This window comes from Phalangium opilio, unplaced genomic scaffold (genome assembly GCF_054372755.1).
Source record: "Phalangium opilio isolate 3A_F unplaced genomic scaffold, DU_Popi_V2 ptg000082l_1, whole genome shotgun sequence".
NCBI lineage: Eukaryota > Metazoa > Arthropoda > Arachnida > Opiliones > Phalangiidae > Phalangium > Phalangium opilio.
In genome coordinates, this window is record NW_028324189.1 from 12,399,875 (window position 1) to 12,425,171 (window position 25,297).

General features: G+C 35.6%; 2 protein-coding genes across 5 annotated transcripts; both read right to left on the reverse strand.

Moving 5' to 3' along the window:
* Positions 1–1,082: 1,082 nt before the first annotated feature.
* On the reverse strand, positions 1,083–12,145 carry LOC149651764 (uncharacterized). 4 transcript variants are annotated; one of them, XM_089847120.1, is made up of 8 exons: positions 11,885–12,145; positions 5,248–5,396; positions 4,914–5,178; positions 4,693–4,845; positions 4,048–4,223; positions 3,518–3,580; positions 3,304–3,341; positions 1,692–1,790 (listed from the first exon to the last, which is right to left on the reverse strand). In XM_089847120.1, exons 1-7 carry the CDS (start codon positions 12,020–12,022, stop codon positions 3,335–3,337), a joined length of 951 nt encoding a protein of 316 aa, XP_089703246.1. In that variant the 5' UTR covers positions 12,023–12,145; the 3' UTR covers positions 1,692–1,790; positions 3,304–3,334. The 4 variants fall into 4 exon arrangements, with proteins under 4 accessions (XP_089703242.1, XP_089703243.1, XP_089703244.1 ...); XM_089847116.1 differs by lacking the exon at positions 3,304–3,341 and having other exon boundaries at positions 1,083–1,790; XM_089847117.1 differs by lacking the exons at positions 3,304–3,341; positions 11,885–12,145 and adding an exon at positions 9,475–10,163 and having other exon boundaries at positions 1,083–1,790.
* A 1,171-nt stretch (positions 12,146–13,316) lies between these two features.
* Positions 13,317–20,078, reverse strand: LOC149651765 (uncharacterized). The gene is made up of 7 exons (XM_089847121.1): positions 19,381–20,078; positions 18,563–18,948; positions 17,114–17,319; positions 14,550–14,702; positions 14,333–14,479; positions 14,003–14,269; positions 13,317–13,934 (listed from the first exon to the last, which is right to left on the reverse strand). Exons 1-7 carry the CDS (start codon positions 19,753–19,755, stop codon positions 13,912–13,914), a joined length of 1,557 nt encoding a protein of 518 aa, XP_089703247.1. The 5' UTR covers positions 19,756–20,078; the 3' UTR covers positions 13,317–13,911.
* Positions 20,079–25,297: the final 5,219 nt, after the last annotated feature.

A 25,297-nucleotide genomic window follows, 5' to 3' on the forward strand; every position in this document is an offset into this window, starting at 1 on the left:
AGGGATCTATGTGACGTCATCAGTCATTGCGCAAGTTTTATTTCACGCCAAACGCAAGTGGGATAACTACACGCGGCTCCTAAATTCTCGGTTTTATATTAAAAATATCAGTTTTAAGTAAATTTTGGCATCAGCAGGATTTGAAGAATAGTGGTAAGTAAGGTTAATTAATTACTTTTATTGTGCCTAATTTCATTGGTATTTACGTATTTTAATTGTCTAAACCGAAACGAAGCCATTTTGAGCCTAAGCCTTGGTCAATAATTTGTTTTCTCGTAATTTCTAACTTCCTACGAGTTTTAACGTTTATTTAATAATTAGAAACTACTTTCGAAAGTTAATTAAAATAAATTTAACCTAGTGCGTGTAAAAACATAGTTATAAAACGGAATTCCAATTATTTATAAATCCCAAAATTTAACCCTAACATTTTACACCGCTATAGAGCTATCTCAGTTGTGACGTCAATACCTGGGTTTAACGTCACGGGCTTAGCTTTAGCCGTGGGCGGCCATGTTTGGTACCGCTTTGGTTCTATGGGTAAATAGCATGGGTGACGTCACACTAAGGGTTCTGAGATAGCTCTATTGTAAGACTTCACTATAGTTCATTACGTAACGTGAACCGGCTTATGAGTCATAACTGATGGGTTCAAAGGTTGAATTGTGGAAGTTCCCCCCCCCCCCTTAAGTTTTCAATAGTGCAAATTTCCGGTGACCTTGAAATGCTACGGGTTCTACAAGGCTTGGCGTATGGTTTATTGCCTCAAATTAAACTCAATCTAGAAAGAAGAACTCGGCAAATAATTTTATCACTCTAGCTTTATTGCATTAAATAACTGTACATTGAATTTGCTGCAATAATCCAAACTAATCGTTTTTTAACAGTCCACGGTTTTTAGGAATTTATAATTGAAATACAATTCGGGTTGATTAAATAATTAATAATAATCTTCGTATAATCAAACTTAGCAATACAATTATTTCGGAAAATATCTTTTTAAATTTTATTTTAAGTAAAAAGTGGAAAGTTGCATTTTATTTATTTATTTTTCTTTAATATATCGTAGGTCGAAGTCAAAGTACATTTTTATTTAATGGTCTCCTTAAAATATGTTGATATTATTGTTTTAAAATGTTTACAGTTTAAAACAATATCGTGTTTGAAGTTAAAACAAGCGCCAACGTAAAATATTATAACGAGTTAAAATATAGAGAATCAAACGTTAAAATAGGCTTATTTAATTAAGTTTAAGTATAGAATGTAAAGTTTTGCAATTAAGCGTAAGATGCCTATATCACCGCCCAAGCTCTTTAAAACTATTTCTATTTTTTAAGTTATTTTTTTTTTTGACAAACTTAGTTGCGAAGTCAAATTTTCTGAGTTAATTTTTACAAAAAGTCGCCACAATTTCTAATATTTTTTTGTCGTTTATAAAAAACCGAACCAATTTCAATTCAATTCAATCTCAATAGTCAGACTGGACCTGGGACAATAGTAACGTGTTTTTGATGGTATTGAAGCTTCCCGATTGGATAATCTTGCCCTTGGGTACCCCTAAAGCGTTGACAGGGGCTTCTGCCCCTGTGGGCACATCGTAGACTCTAAATTGTGGCGGGGCTTGCTCTCTAAGTTCGCTTTTTCGAAGGTCTTTCCATTCTTCGTCATGGATCAGTCTATAGGTCGGTGATTGGGTGATATCGGCGACTTGGTAGGGTTGAGGGTTCTGTTTGATTGGCTGGTTAACTGACTGTCTTGTTCCTGGTTGTCTAGGGCTAAGTTTGCTTGGACTTTAGAAATGAAAGATCAATGAAAATGCTTCATATTAGGTTAGTTAGGTCAATATCGTTAAGTAGTTAATCAGGTCCTTAAATTAAGCTAGCTAGTGAAGCCCTGCCGTGCCTGCGATGGGTGACCTTTTTGACCTTAGATTGCGACTCTTCAAACAGTTAACTTAGGCATTTATTTAGCTCAAACCCTAAATTGATGTTATTCATTACTGGCCAGTTTTTAGTGTCTTTATTTTAGCTGATTTTTTTTCTTTCAACTGTTAGTAATTAGCTACTTGACTAATTACTATTTTACTATAGGTACACTTAGGTTTAACATTAGGGTTAGGTATTGACTTCTAAAATCATAACTACTACATACAGTATGCTTGGTTTAGGTTGTTTTTTTAGGAAACTATCCTTACTAACAGAATTTAATAGGCTGTTTAATAACTAACACCAGAAGTGAGATGAGACTAGAAGTACTGAGCTAACCAAATTCTTCACTCGGCGAAAGTGAATATTCTTGATAACACACCAACGGTTGGCCCTCTAGTAGCAGTTTCTGAATTTTCCCTCCAAAACGTGAGACGCTCGTGGCGGTAGACGGCCGAACTAGATTCAAGCACCCGCGTCCGTGTTCCGCCGCTTTAGGTTGAGGGGAAGGGGGTAGGAAATTTTTTGGAACTCGACCAATTTTTTTCTCTGTAGTGTAGGCGCGTGGGAAGCGGCATAAAATCCTCAAATTTGTTCACTAGTGCCAGGATCTACTACTAATGCTAGAGCCCTTCACTTCGAGTCTCATCTCACTTCTGCTAACACTAATGGATATATTCATTCCATTTACTTTTACAATTAAAACAATCATAAACGCTTTGACAAAACTCACAAGACGTATCATGCAAATGCCAAACAATTCCTTAATATAACATAGAGTACATCTATAGGTTTTGGAAACTGGATTAGATGCAAACAACAATATATCATATACTTACATTTTTATAATGATATTATAAAATAGGATCATGCTAGTAATATATATATATTAATTATTTATGTTGAATACACTTTGGCCAGTTAATTTAGTCTTAAATTTGACGTTTTAAAGTTCATTATATTAAAGCCGCGTTTACACGAGACACTTTGGAACCGTTTTCAACCGTTTTGGAAAGGTATAACACTTTTTGAAAAATAATATTTGCATTTCCTCGTGAAAGATCTCTGGTTTTAACAGCGTAATATTATTATTTTTTGTACATTCCAAACCGGTTTAAAACGGTTTCAAAGTGTCTCGTGTAAACGCGGCTTAAGTAACTTTAGGCCTAAACGCAAAAAAATCGTGTTAAAATTCGCAAAAAAAAGCGCACACTTTAATTAATTAATAAATAATTAAATTTGAAGAGAAATATGAAAGCCTGCATCATGCTTGTATTATTAGCGTAGTTTTATAAAAGTTTTCAAGACTAACAGATTAAATAGAGAGAAATAAACGTTTTTTTGCACCATATTTATCTCAAAATTATTTAAAATATACCGGATATAGATATCAAGCGCAATTTTCAGAATCATTTTCTTTATAAAATGAATTCCAACATAGAAAGAGTGAGAGAGAGAAGAAATTGACAACCATCCAAATTGAATTGTAGAGCAAAAAGAAATATAAAAGTAGAAAATAATATGAATTGATATTACATTTTCGACCGAGATAGAATTCCGCTTTTTTTTTAGTTTTCTATAACTTGACGAACCTGCCAGTTATCATTGGTGCCACTCTTTTTATGACCTCTTGCAGACTATCTCTTAGTTCACCCCTAAGATTTATGGAAATTACACAGAAATTTCTCATATTTTTAAACCGTTATTGCAATATAATTATAGTTTAACTCCTAAGGCTAATTCTAAAAGTGATTGAAATGCCAAAAAGTGGTCCATTCTGTGATTGTTCTCGCGAAGTGTATTTTAAAATATTTCTGAACTTTGACCCCAATAGGTCTACTAAGACCTGACAATATTTTTACCTCCTCTATTACCAGGAATTCATACAGTTAATGGGAATAATTGTGTACCAATCTCAACTGGGAAGACCTAGACCATTTTTCGCATTTCAATCTGAACCTCCGATTGCTTTTGACTTCTATAATCTGTTAGTCTTTGAATTAATTATTCAAGTTTGATTTCGGCTTATTTCAATTATTTGCCTATTTGGCTTTGTTTTTTTTTATAGCGTTAAATTAAACAGCCTATCATAATTGTTGAAAACTGAACTTTTATAACTTACGGTTGTAGACCAGTTTGGGCGTTTAGCGTTTCAGCCACCGATTGGGGTGAATACATGTTGATGGGAGAGTTGTACTGTTTTAGTAGTACATTAACGGGTTCGTCCGGTCTGCTTGGGTTTGTTGCGGCGAAAGTAGGGACGCTCCTGGTAGCGCAAGCTTGACTAGCTTCCTGAATCTGAAAAAGAAAAATTATCATGTATTAGTGGAAGGGTATGATAAAAACAAAGATGACACTCCGTATCCTCTTAATACTTCAGTTAATAATCTAAGCTTTTTGTCTAAGAAGGGATTTACACACTAAGGCTGTGGCTTGATTACAGGTGGGTCCCTTTACATTGCATAGAGGGGTGGTGGCTAGCCCCTATGCCATAGCTAACCTACTGCGCCCTATAATAACTATTACCGTTAACCTCTGCAAGTTTTTGATGGAAAGGAGAAACCGGGTTAGACCGCGGAGGAAAACTCCTTTTAACAAGAGGGGAGAGAACTTGCAAACACTACGCAGAAGGATTTCTTCGCAGATTTTCACCCGGTGCCACAGTCCGGGATCGAACCCGGGATCCTCTTTGCTGCGAGGCGAAAGCGCTAACCGCTACGCCACCCCACCTCTAACATGTAACATGATTCTTCCCAGGCTCACTTACCTTTCTCATAACAGTGGCGTTGCTAACAGGGGTTGCACCTGGGTGTGGTGGGCCATTCCAGTTGGGATCATGGACGTGTCGAAGATAGGATCCCATTGGCATATCGTGTTTTGTTTTCGCTTGGGGCATTATTAATGGAGTCGTTCGATATGTCTTTAAATGATAAAAACAATCAGTTAGGCTTAGCAGAGAAATAACTTTTTGGTTTATGGAAAGTTTACTTGATGCACGATGGCATTTTTCTCTCTTTGCTTTTCTTCGGAATACTCTTGTAGTTCAGCGGCAACAAAGCCTTCTGGGTCGGGTACATAAGGTCGAAATTTGCCGGGATGATTCGTAGTGGGTAAAGTTTGGTAGACAGGACTATAGGTTCGGTTCATGGCTGCTGCCGGCGTTGTGGGTAGGCTAAGGGGACTCAAAGGATGACCACCAGTGTAGGCTAGAGCGGTAGACGGAGTTGTTGGCTGGGCACCACCGGTTTGTAATCTAACATGATAGTCAAGTTCGTGTGCTCTTAGTTTTTAACATTAGTATGGAATGCTAATTAGTCAATACCTCTGAATAACCAGTGTCAAATGGTTTCCCGCGTGTTTGATTAGGTCGTGGGCTTCTTGGTGGGTGACTCTGGTTGCGTCCCGGTCTCCGATTTGCAAAACAATATCGCCTCTGCGCAGTTCACCTTCTGATGGGGTTCCGAGACAAACCTGCGAGATTAAACAATTTTAGATGAATTATCAGCCATTAACTGAATAGTTTTACTTAGTTAAACAATTTCTTTAATTAATTTAAAGTTTTTATATATATATATATATACACTGGTGTATAGTGGGATAAAGTTTTACAGGGGCTCGTAGGAAATACATTGAGTACATTACGCCTATATGTTGGCTTCACCCGTTTATTCACATGGGGTTAGATTAGTTTTCCCGCCTTTTGAGTTCTTTTAATTTATGTAAGAATGATTTTTGCTATTTTAAAATAAATATTTAACTATACTTTGAGTTGATTTACTGTAAAAATCAAATATGTTTGGCAGTGAACACTGGTGTATTGCGGGATAAAGTTTTACAGGGGCTCGTAGGAAATACATGGTGTAGATTTCTCCTAGATGTTGGCTTCTTCTTTCATATAAAAAGTGTTTTGATTGGTTTTGAGTTCTTTTAATTTATATAAGAATATTTTTTTGTTATTTTAAAATAAATATTTAACAAAATTTTGAGTTGATTACTGTAAAAGAATTAATATTTAAAATACAAATTCGGCTGATGTGTTGAGTTATCTAGCAAATTTTGTAACAATAATCTATGCGGAAGTAATTTGTTTTAGAAAAAGTATAGCTTATTTGTTTTTACTAATGGGCGGAAACTGTCTGGTATACATTTAGCTAGGTTCAGCGACCTTATTTATAGATAAACTACCGAGAATGTCAGAACGTTTTTTGAGTATAAAAAAAAGTTAAAACTAACTTATATGTGTTAAACTGGAAGAAGGCACGATTTCTGTCATTTTGAACGCTGCAGAACTGTTTACAAAATAATACACCACTCCCTTATATCACTCCGGCTCTATTTCGGGGGTTTTTATTCTAGATAAGAAGAACTGTTGGATGTCATTTTGTTTACTGAATTAGCAAAAACACCCGTTCGTCGACTCAGCCTTTTTTTTATTGACAAATGATACATCATGTTGAGTATAAATTTAACTTATTAAACCAATAGCACGAGGAAGTGAAGGGTAATCAATTACACCCCTTTGCTACTCCCAAACTCCCGCTGATGCGAATTAACGTAAATTTACATGGGGTTGTGGCCAAAATAGGGAGATACACGCGGACCCTATGCTATGATTTATGGGAAATTTGAAAGCCAATATGGTAGAATTCAATATTAGAAAGGGTAAATTTCCACGTTTGAAACCCTGTTGTCTGTTTATCATCGTGATATACTCTATCATTTCCAAGGTTGGATTCTACTATAGGTTATGGTGGTTTTTGGGGTCATGACCTTGCAGTGCCCACTTTACTAAAATGTCACTAGTCGGTCAATTTAATTTTACAGGATAAAAGGATGTTAGGACCGATGTACAATGGTCAGTTTAAGTAAAAAATGTAATTTCTATGATTTTGCCACAAGGGAAACCCTACACAAGTTATGATTTGAGTGTTTTAGGGATGACCCCCTTAATAAATTAAATTAGCAATAATTGTCTTTCAATTTCTTACTTAAAATTAAGGTGTCATGTGTAAAACCCATTAATCTAATCATAATTTGTAAACGGAGGTAATTTGCCTTGGACTCTTAACTGACCAATAGTACCCATTGTACATCATCATTTAATTACCCTTTTTAGCTTGATTTACATCGGGTTTGTTATATTTCGGGATTTAAGAGTTCAAACTAGATAAACTCGTAAAGAAGGGCTTATGAAAGTCAGAATGTATGTCAAAACCCTCTTCGCGATACCCAAGAGGCGCCCAATATTGTCTAGAACACTCCTTTCGATCATTCTTTGGTATTTTTACTTGACCTAGGAAATAACACCTATGGTATGGCCCGCTTGGTGAAAGTATCTTTAGCCGATTTTACGCTCTTAGCTTTTGATGTGAATTTGTTTTTTTTTTCTTTTAAACTTTAATCTCGAGTTTCCAGTGCCGCTTTTTGGCCACGGAGCAGCTTCTGCTATCTACAGTACTAACAACGGCTGTTGCCAGACACTCACTGCGCAAGCGTCGCAGCCCTGGGTTTAAAAATAAAACTTTTCTCACAGTCTTTTTTATTTTAGGCTTAGTTAAAAGATGTTTTACTATACCGAGAGAGAAAAAAAAAATGGATAAAGTCTTCGTTTCCGGATGGATATAATCCATAAGTTAAGTTTACTGGACCTTTTCTTTCTACCTGACCTTGAGGGTCCGACCTTAAAGTTAAACAACTAAGGGTTTTCTTTTTTTCACCGAACTTTGGGGGTGTCATAGGGTTGTACTCTTCAAGAACGCGGAGGTATTATAATCTGATGAATTAAAAAAAGGATGCGAGGCTATAGGCCTAGTAAACCAACTTTTGGAATTTTTAGTACACTTGGCAAGAGTTTTATTTACCAGTTCTTGAATTTATTGGCAAGGCTAACAGCTTCATGAACAATGCCAATAATGTCCTATAGCCTTTAAAAATGCCAGGATACCTTTTTATTTTTATTTTTTTTTTTTTACTAAAATCGAGGCTGCATTTCTGTCCTGCGCTACAATTTAGTTTGAAACTCGAAATTTAAATTTCGCACAAATATGAATAAAAATTCGGAATTAGAAAGGCTCATCTAATATTTAGTCAAATTGGTTACTGGCGTTGTCTGTCTTAAGCTATAGTTTTTGGTTAAAGTATGAGGGAGTTATTCCTCAGGTAAGGTTTTATATACATTTCTGGACGCCATTTTTAAATATGGCAACGTATTATAATGATTGTCCCTTAGCGAGCACTCACGACTTCACATTAAGAGTGATGTCCTTCCAAAACTAGAAATTCTACTGACTTTTGTGCATGTGCACAAGAGTCTGGCAGTGTAAATATAATGAACTAAAGTATAATGGCACCAACGCTATTTTTATTTAGGAAAGTCTAGTATAAATGCCAGAGTTACTGCCTCTACTATATAATTAATAAAATATTCAGGACAAATTCTCAAATTTTGGGTGCCATGGAAGTTCTACTTTTAAAGTAGATAAAGTGCGTAAAAACACTAATTATTCACGTTGCAGTGACACATACTTAACCCGCTTTTTGAATTGATTTAATTACGGATCGATTTAGGGCAATAATTCTCGCAAATATCCGCTTTTTCTCTTAAATTTGTGCAAAGCGGGCGATTTTCTTTAAGTAAATATTTAGACATACTGCGACCGGGGAAAAAAAGAAGCGTTGAAAATCGCGAAGCAACCGTTAGATCTTATAGTCTATTGGTCCTATGCCAATTTTTCGGTTTTTGCGAAGTCGTCTGTGACTTTTATCGCCTGGTTCCTTTAGGCCGATCTAAATCATCTTATAACATCTTGCGAGCAGAGATATTTTCCTTGCTTGGACTACAACTATGCACTTGAGAAATTCCCCATTAATTTTCTAGGTTGCGGTTGCGGTTGCATTCTTCCTTTGTTATAATTAAAACTGTTGCAGAAACAAAGTATATTAATCAATTTGATAATTTGATATTTACCAAGATTGCTAATTAATTTTGGTATACGAAGTTTAAAATTAGTGGCGATGTTTTATGGCAATTTGCTTTAGATTAGAAACGCTTTAGAAGCAAGTTGCAATGCCAGAGATATTTAATTTCCAAGTTGACTATTCGGATTTTTGAGAAAATTGAGGCATGATAAAAGTTCATAAGGTTATGTGTATCCAGGTTTCAAATAATTTAATACCTTAAAATTTAGACATACGTGGCTAGGGAATTTTTAAAATATCAAGTTTGAAATTTAAGGCATTAAGCCTTGTCAATTATTTCAAAACTGGACACACTTGACCTTATGTACTAAAATCCGATATTTTAAAAATTCCCTGGCAAGATATGTCTAATCTTTTAAGGGAGTAGCTCAACCGAACCTAAAAACTCTAGTAGAGTTTACTAATGGTACGTAACTAGCGCCAGTTTTCCATGCATCTATTAAGCATGGTGTCAAGAATGTGTACTACTACATTCAACTGATGACACGTCCTTTTAATCATGACGCGTGTGACGCGAATATTTTAATGTAAATATTCTTTAAGACCGTGAAAGAAATGATGACCAACTCACCCTTTGTATTGATAGGGGTATTCCAATATCAACTCCACCTTGCAAACGAAATCCCCAAGCGGTAGGTGGTCCATCTCTTTCAAGTTGAACGACAATTACGCCTTTGTTCATGATGAAAGTTATACTATTTGACGTTTATACAAATAATCAGAGAAGCGCGATGTTTACTTGTTTACAACATGAGTGTTATTAGACGCGATGTCGGCTTTTGCGCTACAAGACTAACTAATGATTTTTGAGAAAGATGGGAAGGTATTCCGAGAAAGGCTGCAAAGAACAAATTTCTGCACTCCAAGATCTATAGTTTAAGACGAGTGGTGCTGATTCAGTCGTCCTCCTGTATCTATTTTAAACACGGAAATCGCGCGACAGATGGGGCTGAATTTTGTCTATGTCGTGTCTTTTAAGCTTGTACAACCTGTTCCGTAAAGGACCACCGACTTGAGAAGCGTCAAGGACAACCCCGGAAACGTACAGTTGATGAAGGAAGATACGTTAGTACTTTTAGTTACCGCTAGGCCTCTTGTCGGAATGGATCAGAATTAAAAAAAAAAAAATCTTCAGTCTCTTCAGAAGCTCAGAAAGATCCCTTCTTAAGATTATAAATAACCTTTCCCCCCAAGTAATTTTGGTATTTAAAACCCTCTACCTAGTTAATTTTGCGTCATTTCGGGTTCTTTTATATTCTAATTTACTTTTGGGGGGACTTAGAAATATACCAGGTTGGTACTTGATTGGAAGCCAGAAAAGCGTGGGTTGGTTTCGCTACGGTAATCGAAAACCAATATCCTATAAGCATGGAGATTAGCTTTCGAGAAATTTAATTAATTGGAGCTCAAGTTTACCAGTACTAATAACTACTGAGCTGTAAATAGACTGGCATCGTAATGAGTAGTTGTAGATGAAATCAATCAAGTAGCTTCTTCATTTTTCTCGTAACGTTAATCAGTTGAAAGAGCCAGACGAAATCAGACCCTCCGGAATTCCATTGATAAAGTACAGATGGAAAGTTATAGAATCAGGATGAAATCAGTAGGATATCTCGATTCCACCTAACCTAAGCTAAATCAGTTGAAAAATTGCTTGATATCAGTCTGGAGACATTTGAAACGATGAAAGTGAAGCACTGTTTATAAAGATGCCCAAATTAGCTTTACATAAAATCGTCTCAGGATGAAATCAGAAGGATAGTATTTCGATTCCAACTAACCTAAGCTAAATCAGTTGAAAAACTGCTTGATATGATATCAGTCTGGAGACATTTGAAACGATGAAAATGAAGCACTGTTTATAAAGATGCCCAAATTAGCTTTACATTTTGTATTTGACGCTTGACAACTACCTTGAAACTCGCGCAACGAAACCCATCACGGAATAAACGCTACGATACTTGTCAAATTCATTCTGTAATGCCATTACAATTCCGTTCTTTCTTTTAATAATGAAAGAATGGAGAACGAGGTGATTATAGTCTAAAATTAAACCTCTGTTTTAAGTTCAAGATCCAAAGAGAAAGAAGAGTTTAAAACAAGGCTGTGATGCCCTCCTTGAGAGAAACCTTTAACAGAGAGTGAGAGAGAGAAAGAGGGGGGATGCATTGGGGTGGTTATACCATTTTGGCCCTGTCACAAAACCTTTCAGCGACTTTACCTTCTCCTTCCTTACTTACTTATCAAAATTTGAAACATTTTAGACTGGATGAATTTGAGAAATTAAAAAATTTAATTTACGGAAATATTAAATTGATTGCGAATGGGGAATACGGGACATCAATTAATCATTTAATATAACAAATATCGAGTTACGAAAACCAATTTAAGTAATTGCCAAAATTCAAATGAATAAATAAATAAATAATTAAAAATTCTGTCCAATATTAATTAATAACATTGTAGCTTAATTGAAATATTCAGACAATCCCCAAATTATTTAGACACCTAATTACGTCATTGTTACCACCAACCAAGCCTTAACGACCGAATGTATATTTAGAACGCCAATTGTCAAGTTAAAGGTGATTCATTTTCCAATCTATTGTTAGTCCCCCCCATGACCTCAATCTCATTTAATTCGGTATTAAACTTCAAAATCGGCGTTAAGTTAATTACGAACCCATTAAACTTCACATCCTGAGTCATTATATACTTTTAACCCAGTCCCTAATTGCTAACTTCACGCTAAACCGTCTTGAGAAAATAAATAAAGAAAATACACGACAAAATCTTGCCTAGTTTGCTAAAATTCGCTCAAAACAGATGTGTTTAAAGGGTCGCGAGCGGTTCCTTTTAGTTTAAAATTAACCAAAGCCCTAAATTCTTTTTTTAAACTTTACGAGAATAAAGACAATGAAAATTGGATAGCGACAGAATTCTGAAATAAAAAGAAAAGGATTCAATTTGTCATGACTTACTTTGCGTTCAAGGTAGGGCTGAACGCGAGATATTTCGAATCTCGGTGGTTGAGGTTCTCTGAGACTCTGATGACTCGAAGTTTGGCGATGGTGTCCTTCGCAGTCACGGGGCAACCTGTAGAACGGGGGTCGTTCCATTATATCGTAGACAAGGGTCGTCTTCTAAAGTTCTAATTCGGGGTCGACCCGGCCCCCACTAACCTACACTGGGATAGGGCGGGTGTACGAGGGTGTAGCTACAGATGTCTTAGGACTTTTCTCAACGGATGATACGAAGCTAAGGTTTAGGCTTTCGCGATGGCAAGTCGCTGACGCCACCAATATCCGACGAACGAACGTCGACTCAAAATAGATTTTTAGGAGCTAAGTGGGTGTGCGGGACTTTCTTAAGAACCGGGATAAACTAGCGTTGTGGTTTTCTTGAGGTTTATTTTTTCGTCCTCTAGAAAAAATAAAAAAAAAATTGTTTCGTTTCTAGGCTAAAACCAGCAGGGACTTTTCAAAATGGTTTCTTTTAAAATTTTACTAAAATTTGCTACTTTTTCATAGTGGCTATAGGGTACAGTACATAAGGGGAAAACTTGGCTCTATTTCTACATATTTCTATGTCGATAGGCATAAATTGGTGTTAAAGTTAATGGCTTCCGTGAATAACTTAGGAATAACTAACACTTAGAGGAAGACGTTAAGGACTTTATTTTGGACCAGTGTTTGTTTATTTTGGTTGGAATTTCACCTAGTTCTTTTGAGTTGGTGTGAATGACCATTTCTCATTTATTAACGCTTACTCAACATAATTTCAGTGATTTTTCACAAATTTTCATTTAAAAAATGCAGCGTATAATCAACTGTTAAAGTATCTAATATATTATACGAGACCCATTTATTACAATCATCTGTCACTTCGCAGTTATGTTTAATGCACATGTAAGGACTCAATCGAATGACCTTTGAACTCTGTGACCTCCTTTTGCCCCAACAAACAATTCGCGAACGTACAGTGAAATCATAATTTACACATGTCAAATCGTGAAATTTTCAACATGCATGATATTACTGCCAAAGAAAACATTCATACCTTAGATAAGATAAGCTTGTGTTAAAATAAAAACAGTTTTTAAAATATTTTAGTTTTATTGCAGGAAATTAACCCTAAATCAGAGGTCATAATAGGTCACCACTGACTTTAACTACTTACGAAATCATCCTGCAATTTGAAATATAATTTGGTGAGTTTATATTTAATTTTCTCTTAATTAATTAAGGGGTTAAAAATAAACAGAGAAATCGTACGAATGTATTTATTTTACTAGAATAATATCAGTTCAATTACAAGCGTTTTTAATTTTAAGATTTAAATAATTAAAGCGTTTTATCGCTTAAAATCCAAAAATTTAATTTGCCAATTTTTTTTTAATTTAAGCGTATTTAATTTAAGTATCACAAATATATAGAAAACAGTGATTAGTTTTTAAAGTAAACACTTAAAAAAATTTATCGTAAAAACGGAACGGATCTATCGCAATTTTGTTTTGAAAAATCAACTTTTAAATTAAGTTTTTTCTTTATGGTTAGTCAGTTTTACATATCAGTTGGTATAGCGGGACTAGAATACTCGTAAAAGTCACTCAATACAATTAAATACATATACTCGTTTAGAATTAGGTTTATTCTGAAGCCCTTCATAAACGAAAGCTGCACTTGAAGATGAATTTATAAAATACAAAATTCATTTACGCCATTTAAACTTAATTTTTAAAATGGTAGTTTAAATAAATTGTCCTTTTTATTATCGTGAAAATAATATTGAATATAGTAAATAAATGCTGTTTTGTATAGAGTTATATCTGAATATTTAAATATATTCAGCATTAAAGAAACGTATAGATAATCCACCCCAATATGGCAGCCAGCTATCGTCTGCTAATTTTGGAGGCGATATTACACAAGTATACGCTATTTTCACGACATAAATTGGACAATTAATGTGACACCGCAGTCCATTGCAAATTTAGTTGACTCTTCTCTTAAAAATCTGTTCCGTCTATATCTAAAGTATTTAATTTGTAAAAATTAATTTAATGTGAATGAAGGTTCATTAGTTATTTGAAAATATACCATGAGGTGGCGGACTTTCACCAGTCATAGCTTGTAGAATTTTGAAAGACTGCGATGGTATTCGACCTCCAGTATATTTCCTGGGTTCGGGGTCATTTTGTTGCAAAGACGCGGGTACTTCCGGTTGTGGGAAGTATCTTGGCGGCATTTGTGGTTCCGGCGTACCGGAACTGGCTCTATTCGGGTGCATTTGTACTTGAACCCTACTGGTCTTGCGCACCGGAGATTGGTGACCTTGCGGAGACCAGACATTGGGTGGGGGCACTCCTATTACATTATAAAGATTAATTATTAGAAAGATTAAATATATTTAATTAGTTAATTACGTACCAGTTTCAGTCATTTCTTGTAATATTTTGAAAGATCTGGATGGTATGTTACCTCCAACGTATCTTATATCGACTGGACCCTCTTCGCTAGGTCCTTCTGAGGGTCTTTTATGGTACTGGGCCTCTTGTTGGGGGTCTTGGTAGTAATCTATGGTGTGATAATTAAGATTGAGTACTTTTCCTAATTGGAAACGAATTAATTAATAGGATTTAAGTACTTGGATTTTGTTGGTGTCTGACGGGTTCTGCTGGGACGTTTTCGGAACCCGTTATTTTCTGTAACGTTTGAAAGGAACGGGATGGTATGTGGTCCCTTCGTAACCCTGTGAAACGCATTTCATCTTCTTGAACTCGCTTGGGTCTGTCGGACTCTAAAAAAATTTGAAAGAAACAAAAAAAAAAGAAAATGAAAAATATGAATTTTTAATAGTTCATCTTGGGTTAGCTAGTTTCTGCTATGACGCTCTTATACTACGCCCTATTTATTTCCTCTATGCTGAATTATACTTGATCTTATGATTTAGTTCAGTACCGCTATCCTATCTCGTTAATTATTAAAATTCAAAACGCACTAATTAGGTACACATTGTGGATTGTTATTTATAATTAAAAAGTTGAGGAGTTTCTCAAAATTTATTTTTCATTCCCAATCTGTCAGGGTGACATATTTTTTTCCTATATTTTTTTAATTAATTTCCCCCTATTTTATCCTATATTTTTTTTATTAATTTCCCCCTATTTTATCCTATATTTTTTTTATTAATTTCCCCCTATTTTATCCTATATTTTTTATTAATTTCCCCCTATTTTATCCTATATTTTTTTATTAGTTTCCCCCTATTTTATAATATATTATTTCATTAATTTCCCCTATTTTATCCTATATTTTTTCATTAATTTCCCCTATTTTATCCTAAATTTTTCATTAATTTCCCCCTATTTTATCCTAAATTTTTCATTAATTTCCCCCTATTTTATCCTATATTTTTCATTAATTTCCCCCTATTTTATCCTATATTTTTCCTCAATTTCCCCCTATTTTATCCTATATTTTTCCTCAATTTCCCCCTATTTTATCCTATATTTTTCCTCAATTTCCCCCTATTTTATCCTATATTTTTCCTCAATTTCCCCCTATTTTATCCTATATTTTTCCTCAATTTTCCCCTATTTTATCCTATATTTTTCCTCAATTTTCCCCTATTTTATCCTATATTTTTCCTCAATTTTCCCCTATTTTATTCTATATTTTTCCTCAATTTTCCCCTATTTTATCCTATATTTTTCCTCAATTTTCCCCTATTTTATCCTATATTTTTCCTCAATTTTCCCCTATTTTATCCTATATTTTTCCTCAATTTTCCCCTATTTTATCCTATATTTTTCCTCAATTTTCCCCTATTTTATCCTATATTTTTCCTCAATTTTCCCCTATTTTATCCTATATTTTTCCTCAATTTTCCCCTATTTTATCCTATATTTTTCCTCAATTTTCCCCTATTTTATCCTATATTTTTCCTCAATTTTCCCCTATTTTATCCTATATTTTTCCTCAATTTTATCCTATTTTATCCTATATTTTTCCTCAATTTTATCCTATTTTATCCTATATTTTTCCTCAATTTTATCCTATTTTATCCTATATTTTTCCTCAATTTTATCCTATTTTATCCTATATTTTTCCTCAATTTTATCCTATTTTATCCTATATTTTTCCTCAATTTTATCCTATTTTATCCTATATTTTTCCTCAATTTGATCCTATTTTATCCTATATTTTTCCTCAATTTTATCCTATTTTATCCTATATTTTTCCTCAATTTTATCCTATTTTATCCTATATTTTCCCTCAATTTTATCCTATTTTATCCTATATTTTTCCTCAATTTTATCCTATTTTATCCTATATTTTTCCTCAATTTTATCCTATTTTTCCTCAATTTTATCCTATTTTTCCTCAATTTTATCCTATTTTTCCTCAATTTTATCCTATTTTTCCTCAATTTTATCCTATTTTTCCTCAATTTTATCCTATTTTTCCTCAATTTTATCCTATATTTTTATCCTCAATTTTATCCTATTTTATCCTCAATTTTATCCTATTTTATCCTATATTTTTATCCTCAATTTTATCCTATTTTATCCTATATTTTTATCCTCAATTTTATCCTATTTTATCCTATATTTTTATCCTCAATTTTATCCTATTTTATCCTATATTTTTCCGCAATTTTATCCTATTTTATCCTATATTTTTCCTCAATTTTATCCTATTTTATCCTTTATTTTTCCTCAATTTTATCCTATTTTATCCTATATTTTCCCTCAATTTTATCCTATTTTATCCTATATTTTTCCTCAATTTTATCCTATTTTATCCTATATTTTTCCTCAATTTTATCCTATTTTATCCTATATTTTTCCTCAATTTTATCCTATATTTTTCCTCAATTTTCCCCTATATTTTTAATATACAGTATTATACCTATATTTTCATCAGATTCTTTCTATATTTCTATATTTTACACCATTTCCCTCCTATATTTTACACGAATTTCGTCCTATATTTCCCATATTTCAAGGATAAACTTCCTTAAAAATAATTAAAATTTTCAGTAGTCACCCTGCTTCATCAAGATCAAAATTTTAATTTCAAAACTTAATTTTAAAATTTAACGGTCTAGCTGTTTTCTAGATATACATTCAACGCCCCAAATAAATTTAAATCTTGAACACTCCCTAATAAACAAAAACATTAGAAGCGAATTATTTTTTTAATTACCTTCTTGGTCCTTTTCGGCGTCGGTTCCGGTGACCATTTGCAATAACTTGAATGATTTTGATTGGGGAAAGGCCCTTTCTTGATTGGGATCGTACTGAGTCTTCAACTGTTGATAATTCCTGGGTAGTGAACTAAAACCGTCTTGTGGTCCGTACGCTAAAGGACTGCACGGAGTATTACCACCCCCGCCTCGGTGTAAGTTTAGCCTTCGAATTTCATAAAGAAATAAGAAAAAAAAATTTACTTAGAAATAAACATTGACCTAATTCACCTACGTCATAACTTGTCCTAGCTAGATTATAGCGAAACGCGCCTTGTAGGGTCAAAAGAAAAATACATTTTTTTCTTATTATTAATCTTACGTAATACAAGTCGTTGTTTTTCTATGATATAATGAAGGCAAACTGAATGAAATCCTTGGAATTTAGCTTGTGTATAAGAACACGTAATTTCCTATATTGCCCCGGGGGAAATGGAGTTGTTATTGTTATAATGTAGCTAGCTATATAGCTTATTACGTATTTAGCTGTTATCTATATAGCGAGTTTGTGATATTTGGCCTGAATATTTTGAATCTTATTTCTACATTTTTAATAGATAAGGGAGTTGTTTAAAATTGATAGCAACAATTTATAGTCATAGATAATACTATTCTTAAATTAATAACCCGTTAAAATTCCTTAATATGACGTCATTATAACGCCCAAATAAATATTGAATAAGTAATGTGTACTTTTTAAGTTAGACAATAGTAAGACGGGTCTTTAATCTTGTGTATTATTCCCACACTATACTTAACTATCACAGCTCTTCAGTTTTATCAGAAATTAAGGGTTGTGTTCTTTGGATGATTTCAAGTTGTCGAAAATGTAACTTTTATCTCCATTTTTCCCTAATGGACACCGTTTTTAAGTTATGTTTGGAGTGTTTTAGGGATGACCCCTTAATTAACTTAGTATTGTACGAATATTTTGAATCTTATTTCAACATTTTTAATAGATAAGGGAATTGTTTAAAATTGATAGCAACAATTTATAGTCATAGATAATACTATTATTAAATTAATAACCAGTTAAAATTCCTTAATATGTCGTCATTATAACGCTCAAATATATAAAATGTACTTTTTAAGTTAGATAATAGTATGACGGGTATTTAATCTTTCGTATTATTCCCACACTATACTAAACTATCCCAGCTCTTCAGTTTTATCAGAAATTAAAGGGATGATGTTCTTTGGGTGATTTCAAGTCTTCGAAAATATAACTCCTATGACATTTTGCCCTAATGGACACCGTTTTTAAGTTATGTTTGGAATGTTTTAGGGATGACCCCTTTATTAACTTAGTATTGTACTTCAGTTTCTTGGTTAAATTAAAAGGGTTATCCGTAAAACACTCAAATCACAAGTCGAAAACCGTGGATAACTGGATATAAATAAACAAATACCCTTCTAATTGACGACTAGGGTCAAATGGTGGTAATACGGGTTGCATTATCCCAACTCCCGGTGAATTCATTCCTCTCGGACTACTGTTGTCCGAAGAATGGACATCGGCTTGTATAACTTGTCTCGGTGGTCCAGCGTCATTATTATCGTTCTGGGTTACCGGAAACTGTTGCTGATTGGCGGAAATCCTTCGAACCATCCTTGGTGACCTAATTTCGGATAGGTCAATTCCTCCCGGTGTGTAGGTGAATGGTTTCTTGTCCTTATTCATGGCACTGGCCAACTGCGGTGGTAGGTAACAAAATGGTTGGGTCGAACCTTCTTGGGGCGTTCTAGCTGCATTTTGTGAAGGGTGGTATCCACTCGATTCGGTAGCCTTGTTGGCCTGTAACGCCAACCATTAAAAGTTAAATTAACTTTGAAATAATTAATCTGAAATTTGTATCTTTACCAGAAACATTATTACAGAACGACTGTGGGGTAGGGCTATTAAAACATTACTGATATTTATCTCTAATGTCTTTTAGACTAGCGCATGCGCTGTAAACTTGAACATCTCTTTTATAAGTCAAGGTAGATAGTAAAGCTAAAAACTAAAAGGTCTAACTGGAAGGTCGCCCAATTGGTGTCTTCAAGACTGGTCTTAATTTAGAATTTCTTTTCTTTTTGCAAAAGTGGGGGTGTTATTCTTTCTCTCAAGACCATCTTTATGGGAAACACAATACAAAATGCGCGGAACTATGTCTAGGTATTATTTATAGTTTAATATTGTTCATGTTTCTGACGAAGATAACGATTGTACAAGGTTCTATCCCACCTGTTGCTTTTCCCGCCAATTCGGTGTTGCTCCAGCCATACCTGGCATTGGTGGGGGTGGTGGAGGGGGTGGAGGAATACTCGTAGAAGGGGGTGGCGGTGGTGGGGGCGGAGGTGGTCCAACCATTCCTGGACTGTTATCCTGCGAGGCCAGGGGTTCTACATTACTATCAAAAGTTCTGTCACCGTCGTTAGAGGCTGTAGACACTTGTCTGTTTATAGGTGGCAATACACTGACACCACCATAGCGGTTCAAACTTTGACCCGCCGAGTTATTAAGATAATCCGTGTTCGAGTTCTGACGGGACACGGGGTTACTTGGAGTACACGGAGAATTGCTCTGAGGACCTAACATTTCGTACGTCGATTCGTACATAGAGTTCTGACGTGACGGAGGTTGGGTACCGTATGGTTTCGCGTTTTGGTTGCCACTCCAGGGTGGGTTAATGGCCGCCGATGGTGGACCCGATGCTGGTGGGGTCCGGAAGATCGGATTTAATAGCTGAGGGTCCGGTGATGTAACCGGAAATGGAGGCAATCCACCATTAGTCGGGCTTCTGTTTTTGGGGGAGAAATAGTTAATGTAAATTAGATGAGTTACTTTGATAAAACACCATGGTTGATTCAGTATTGAATTAGGTTCAACATTAATACTGATGACACGGTTCAGTAGTGATTTAGGTTAAGTCTAAAACTGATGACATTGTTCAGTGGTTTAGTAGTGAATTAGGCTTAAGTATGATGCCATTGACCCGTTGGGTACAAGGCTTAACTGAACAGTCTGAACAAACTAATATAGATTTAGGCTTAACTGAATGTGTTCTTACTTAATTCTACATGAAGTTTGGCTTAACGTAAATAACGTCATACATTCTTAATGGTTTATTTCTTCCACGTCATCTTTATATACGTTTAAACTTTAAAAACGTAATATATTTTTTATATTTCCCTTCCTGTGCACTAGTGCACCTAAAAATAAGTCAAACGAGGAAACTCTCAAAAGTCTCCGTGCGTGCAAGCAGCTATAGGGGAATTTAAAATTTTGAGTAAACGATATATAGAAGCCTTAGGTTGGCATACTTCTACCGCAAACTGTGGAAAAATAACGGTAGTTGTAGGGGGGTTCCGATCTTTTGACGCCCGCCGCTAGTGCCAAATCAAGTCTGGCAAGCATCCATTCCCATCTATGAAGAAGACATAAAAACGACGCTCTCATTTACTTGTATAAGATGGCTAAATCGGGAACGAAATGACTAAAAATATTGCGACCCGCGACTAAAGGGTTATACGCTAATTAGCGGGATTCGAGTAATTAAGAATTGAAGATGGTATAACGAAAAATACGTCAACTACCAGCTGCTATTGCAATAGGGATGTTTGATAAAGGCCAAAGTCAAACTTTACCGTTATATTCGTCCATTACTCTCGCTTTATTAGCAGTTTTCTTGGTGTGGTCCAAACGCGAAAGCACCAACTCAAAACTGACAAGAAAATGATGGCTATATCCGCGTTCTATTACTCAAAATTATGAAATATCTCTTTCAAGCTTGAATAACGACTAACGATCGAGTAAAGGCAGAGTTTAATTTTACTGGGGGTGATTCATTCTGTTCGAACCCATCAGCGCCTTTGCTTAAGTTGCAAGTTTTGATGGAATGGAAGTCACGTGATTTATAAATGTTTAGGCTATATGGTTTTCTGTTTATAACAAAGCCTCCTCTTTGTTTAAAAGCCTTTAAAATGGGCGGGATCGTATCGTATAGACCAGAAGTCTGTCTCCCATCGAAAAATACACATAAAATCTTCGGGATGTATTATAGATTATTATATTAAATGATATTTTCTTTAAAGATGATAGGAGTTTGACGCCTTTATGGCGCCAACAGTAACGTTGTTAAGCCTAATGTCAGCCATACCATGCGTTGATACACGAGGTACTGACTGTACGGTTCTAGTGGGGATTGGTTAGCTTGGATTAATTTCAGATGGTGAGAATATAGCTGAGTTTTAGAAATTGAGCGGGAAACGTGTACGAAATCGTAAGATGTTTTAAGCTTGGCGCGGAAAAAACCAATCGTGCTTTTCATTTCAAACTAGGCTTAAGTATTGTGAAATTTAAACTTATCGAAACTAAAGTGGTCTACAAGATTTCTTAAACTGTCTATTGTTAAATCGAGTTGACTGGTTAATTAACCTATTAATTAGGCTTAACTCTTTGAATATATTATGGTAGTAACGGGGAAGGGCTTCCAATTAACTAGTTTAACTGTTTTACTACACCATGTGATTTTATGACGTCAGAACACAATTTTTTTACGTAAAATCAAAATTTTAGCGGAAGAAGCAAATCATGTAATCACTCATCACAAATTGTGCGACATTGCAATTAAAAATTGAACCAAAACGATAGATAATAAAAGAAAATTGAAAAGAATGCTTACCTTATGCCTTGATAATGTTCCATTTTTTTAAATGTATCTCATCGACAGGCGAACAAGTAGTTGTTGTATTGGTGCTGTTATATTTTTTCTTACCGCCTAATTTGAAAGTTTGAAAGGCAAAAGTCTATCCAGGATGCGCCTTAGTGAAAAACGTGTTATAAGGCAATGCTGGGGATCAAAGATACACGCGAGTTCTCGATTCTGTCTTAGAAAAACAAGACCGACCCCCTCTTTTGCTTATTGCCGGCGCTGCTAAAGTCAACCTCGTTTTCCTTCGTAGAGGTGGTGGTGGTGGTAGTGGGACCAAAGGAGAGAAAGTTATTTTGGGCTACTGTGTTAAGTCCCGAAGAAAGTCGCAAACCTTAAGCCCTATAGCTTTTCTGGATTTAGATCTAGGACCACTAACTAAAGAAAGATGGTACACGGTGCAGGAACCTGTGTATTAACCCCGTTATCCCAGATGAAACCAGGACAGTTTCTATACGAGCCTTTTTTTTACTATACCATCAGTACGCATGCTCTGATTTTGTTTAACTGAGACACAGAAAAAGTTAAACAAGAAATGATATATTCCCTTGGTGATACACATTCGTTTTATTGATATTAGCGTGTCGTCATATATATAAATAGGGTGTTTTTGTTAAGTCAGCCATAAATTAAGGGAGATGTTCTTTGGGAAATCCATTTTGAGTCGAAAATGTAACTTCTATCTCCATTTTGCCCTAAAGGGACACTGTTTTCAAGTTAAGATTGTCCAGAGTATTTTATGGATGACCCCTTAAATCTAATTAAGAAACTGACTAATGATTTCTAATTTAATTAAGGGGTCATCCCTAAAACAGACAAATTATAACTCGAAATGAGATAGAAGTTACATTTTCGACTCAAAATCGTTCGTCCAAAGAACATCCCCCTTAATTTATGGCAGACTTATAATCAGAAACACCCTGTATTGGCTTTACCCTAGTACTGAATTGGGTACAATTCTTTGGAATGCTTATTGAAAATTATTGGTGTACCGTTAAAGATGACGTTATTGATTAACAAGATGATATGTAACGTTTGAAAATATATTATTTATTCGAAAAATAATTCTTAGGTACATAAATTCAGCAAGCCCCGATTTATCCGTAATGATGAAATCATTTGTTATGAAGCGTAGTGATATAGTTCATGAAAATATATTGCAATTCGTTTATAGAATATAGGAACGTTATAGTTCAAATTTATAAAACCCCGCGAAGAGATTTAGTCTTGGCATATAATTTGTTTATATTACTTATTGCTTTCGGGGTGAGGAATGGTAGACTGATTTAGTTACCGTAGGACCCTCTTTAGTAATGACGTAATACTCGTGGGACCCGTCTTCGTGTCCGTGACCACCATCATCGTGTCCTCCATCGTCATGTCCCCCGTCATCATCGTGTCCTCCATCGTGGGAGCTCTCGTGTCCCTCATCGTGTCCACCATCATCCCCACCATGGTCCCATCCGTGATCATCTCCTCCTCCGCTATGTCCGCCATCGTGGTCCCATCCGTGTTCTTCGTGTCCACCACCACCTCCGCCGCCATGTCCTCCACCGTGTCCTCCTCCTCCTCCGCCGCCGCCGCCGTGTCCTCCATGACCGTGTTCAGATTCGTGTTCCTTCTTATGGTGCTCTCCATCTTCCCAGTGCTTCTTGTGATGTCCTCCGTGTTTCTTATGTTCGTGATGTCCGTGGTGATGTTTGCCTCCCTTGTGGTGTTCATCTCCGTGATGTTTCTTCCAGTGTCCGTGTCCGTGCTTTCCGTGCTTATCCTTGTGGTGTTTATGGGCGTGGTGTTTCTTACCGTGATCCTTCTTTTCGTGTTTGCCACCTTCGTGTTTCCAGTGCTTCTTGAATTCCTTGTGGTGTTTCTTGTAATCGCCATCGGAGTGGACATCGTGGTGCTTCTTATGTTCTCCTTTCTCTTCCTTGTGGTAGGATTTCTTGAAACCGTGCTTCTTGTGTCCCTTATCCTTGTGGTGGTGCTTGCCTACTTTTCCCTTTTCGTGGCCGCCTCCGTGCCAGTGCTTCTTATGATGGTGTCCTTTGTGATCGTGTCCGTGTTTCTTCGACCCGTGTTCGTGTCCGCCGTGTTTCTTGAAATGATGTCCTCCCTTTTTGTGATGGTGATGGCCGCCGTATTTTTTATGATGCCCGTGCTTGTGCTCGCCTTTTTTGTGGCCTGCACCGTGATGACCGTGCTTTTCACCGTGCCCGTGCTTTTTGTGATGTTTACCTTCACTTTCGTGACCGTGGCTATGTCCGTGTCCGTGCCCATGATGAGATTCCGCCGCAACTAGCTCGACGGAATCCACCAGGATTTCTGAACTTTCTGCTACCGCTAAGTCAGTCTCGGTTTTGTTTTCTTTAGCTTGAGCTAAGTACGTTTGCGTCACTAGGAGGCAAAGTAGAGCCAGGCCCTGCGGAGTAAAATCAAAGAACACCATCCTTAGTGCTCCTGGTTCCTTAACGCACTCAGAACTAAGTAAACTAAGTACTTACCAAATGGACCTTCAAGAACTTCATCGCGATCTTCTTTGACTAGTCCGTCGTCAGTCACGGTTTAGATATGGACTGACTTGATAAATCCAAACTGCTTCGAATCCACCTTTGGTTTCAATTGTTTGACCCAAACACTTGTAAGACAAACTGTGTTGTGATGATCTTCGTGAGAATGAAGTCTGCTTAAATACCAAAAATTTCAGACACCTTTTTTGGGTCCTCGAGTACTAAACAAAAAAAAGGTATCATAAAAACGGTTAAACTCGACCAAATAGGAAACAATTTCAACAAAATATTGGTTGAAACGTGTCTATAAAAACGCTTTCAATGTTTCGGAAGGGAATCGGTGCCGCTAGGAATGTTTGATGATACCTCTAGATGCGCAATGGTACATAACCGTAACAGGTAGATTCATAGCGGATAGTTTACTTTTTTTTAACAATGGGGGATTTTTTTCTGTTAGTACTGTTAGTAATTTACACGATTTAATGTAATAAATAGCACTTCGTGGGCGGAAAGCTGAAAGTATAGAGTTTTGAAAGCGGTAGTGTAGTTAATTTGAGAGAAAATAGAATTGAAATTCAGCCCAGATAGCGTTGTATACATTAACTGAAATACTTTGAACCGTTCTGTGTATTTTCAGTAGTTTTGTTTTGGGTTATTTTAAAATCATCAAGATTACAAAGGCGGCTTAATTATTTGTTTTGGTTCATTACGCCATTAGGAATCGGAATTGAGCAGTTCCAAGTTATTTAGGCCTAAAATTAAGAATAATTTACACTGCGTGTTATCAAGAACCCAAATAAGACTTTAATTGTAATTAATTGAATTAATATAATCAGAAATTTATAGATGTGACACTTGGGCAGTGTTGACATCAATAAACCGGCTGGTGGCAAAATAACAAAACCGTGTGTCACCTCTATAATATAGAAAATAATATAGAAAA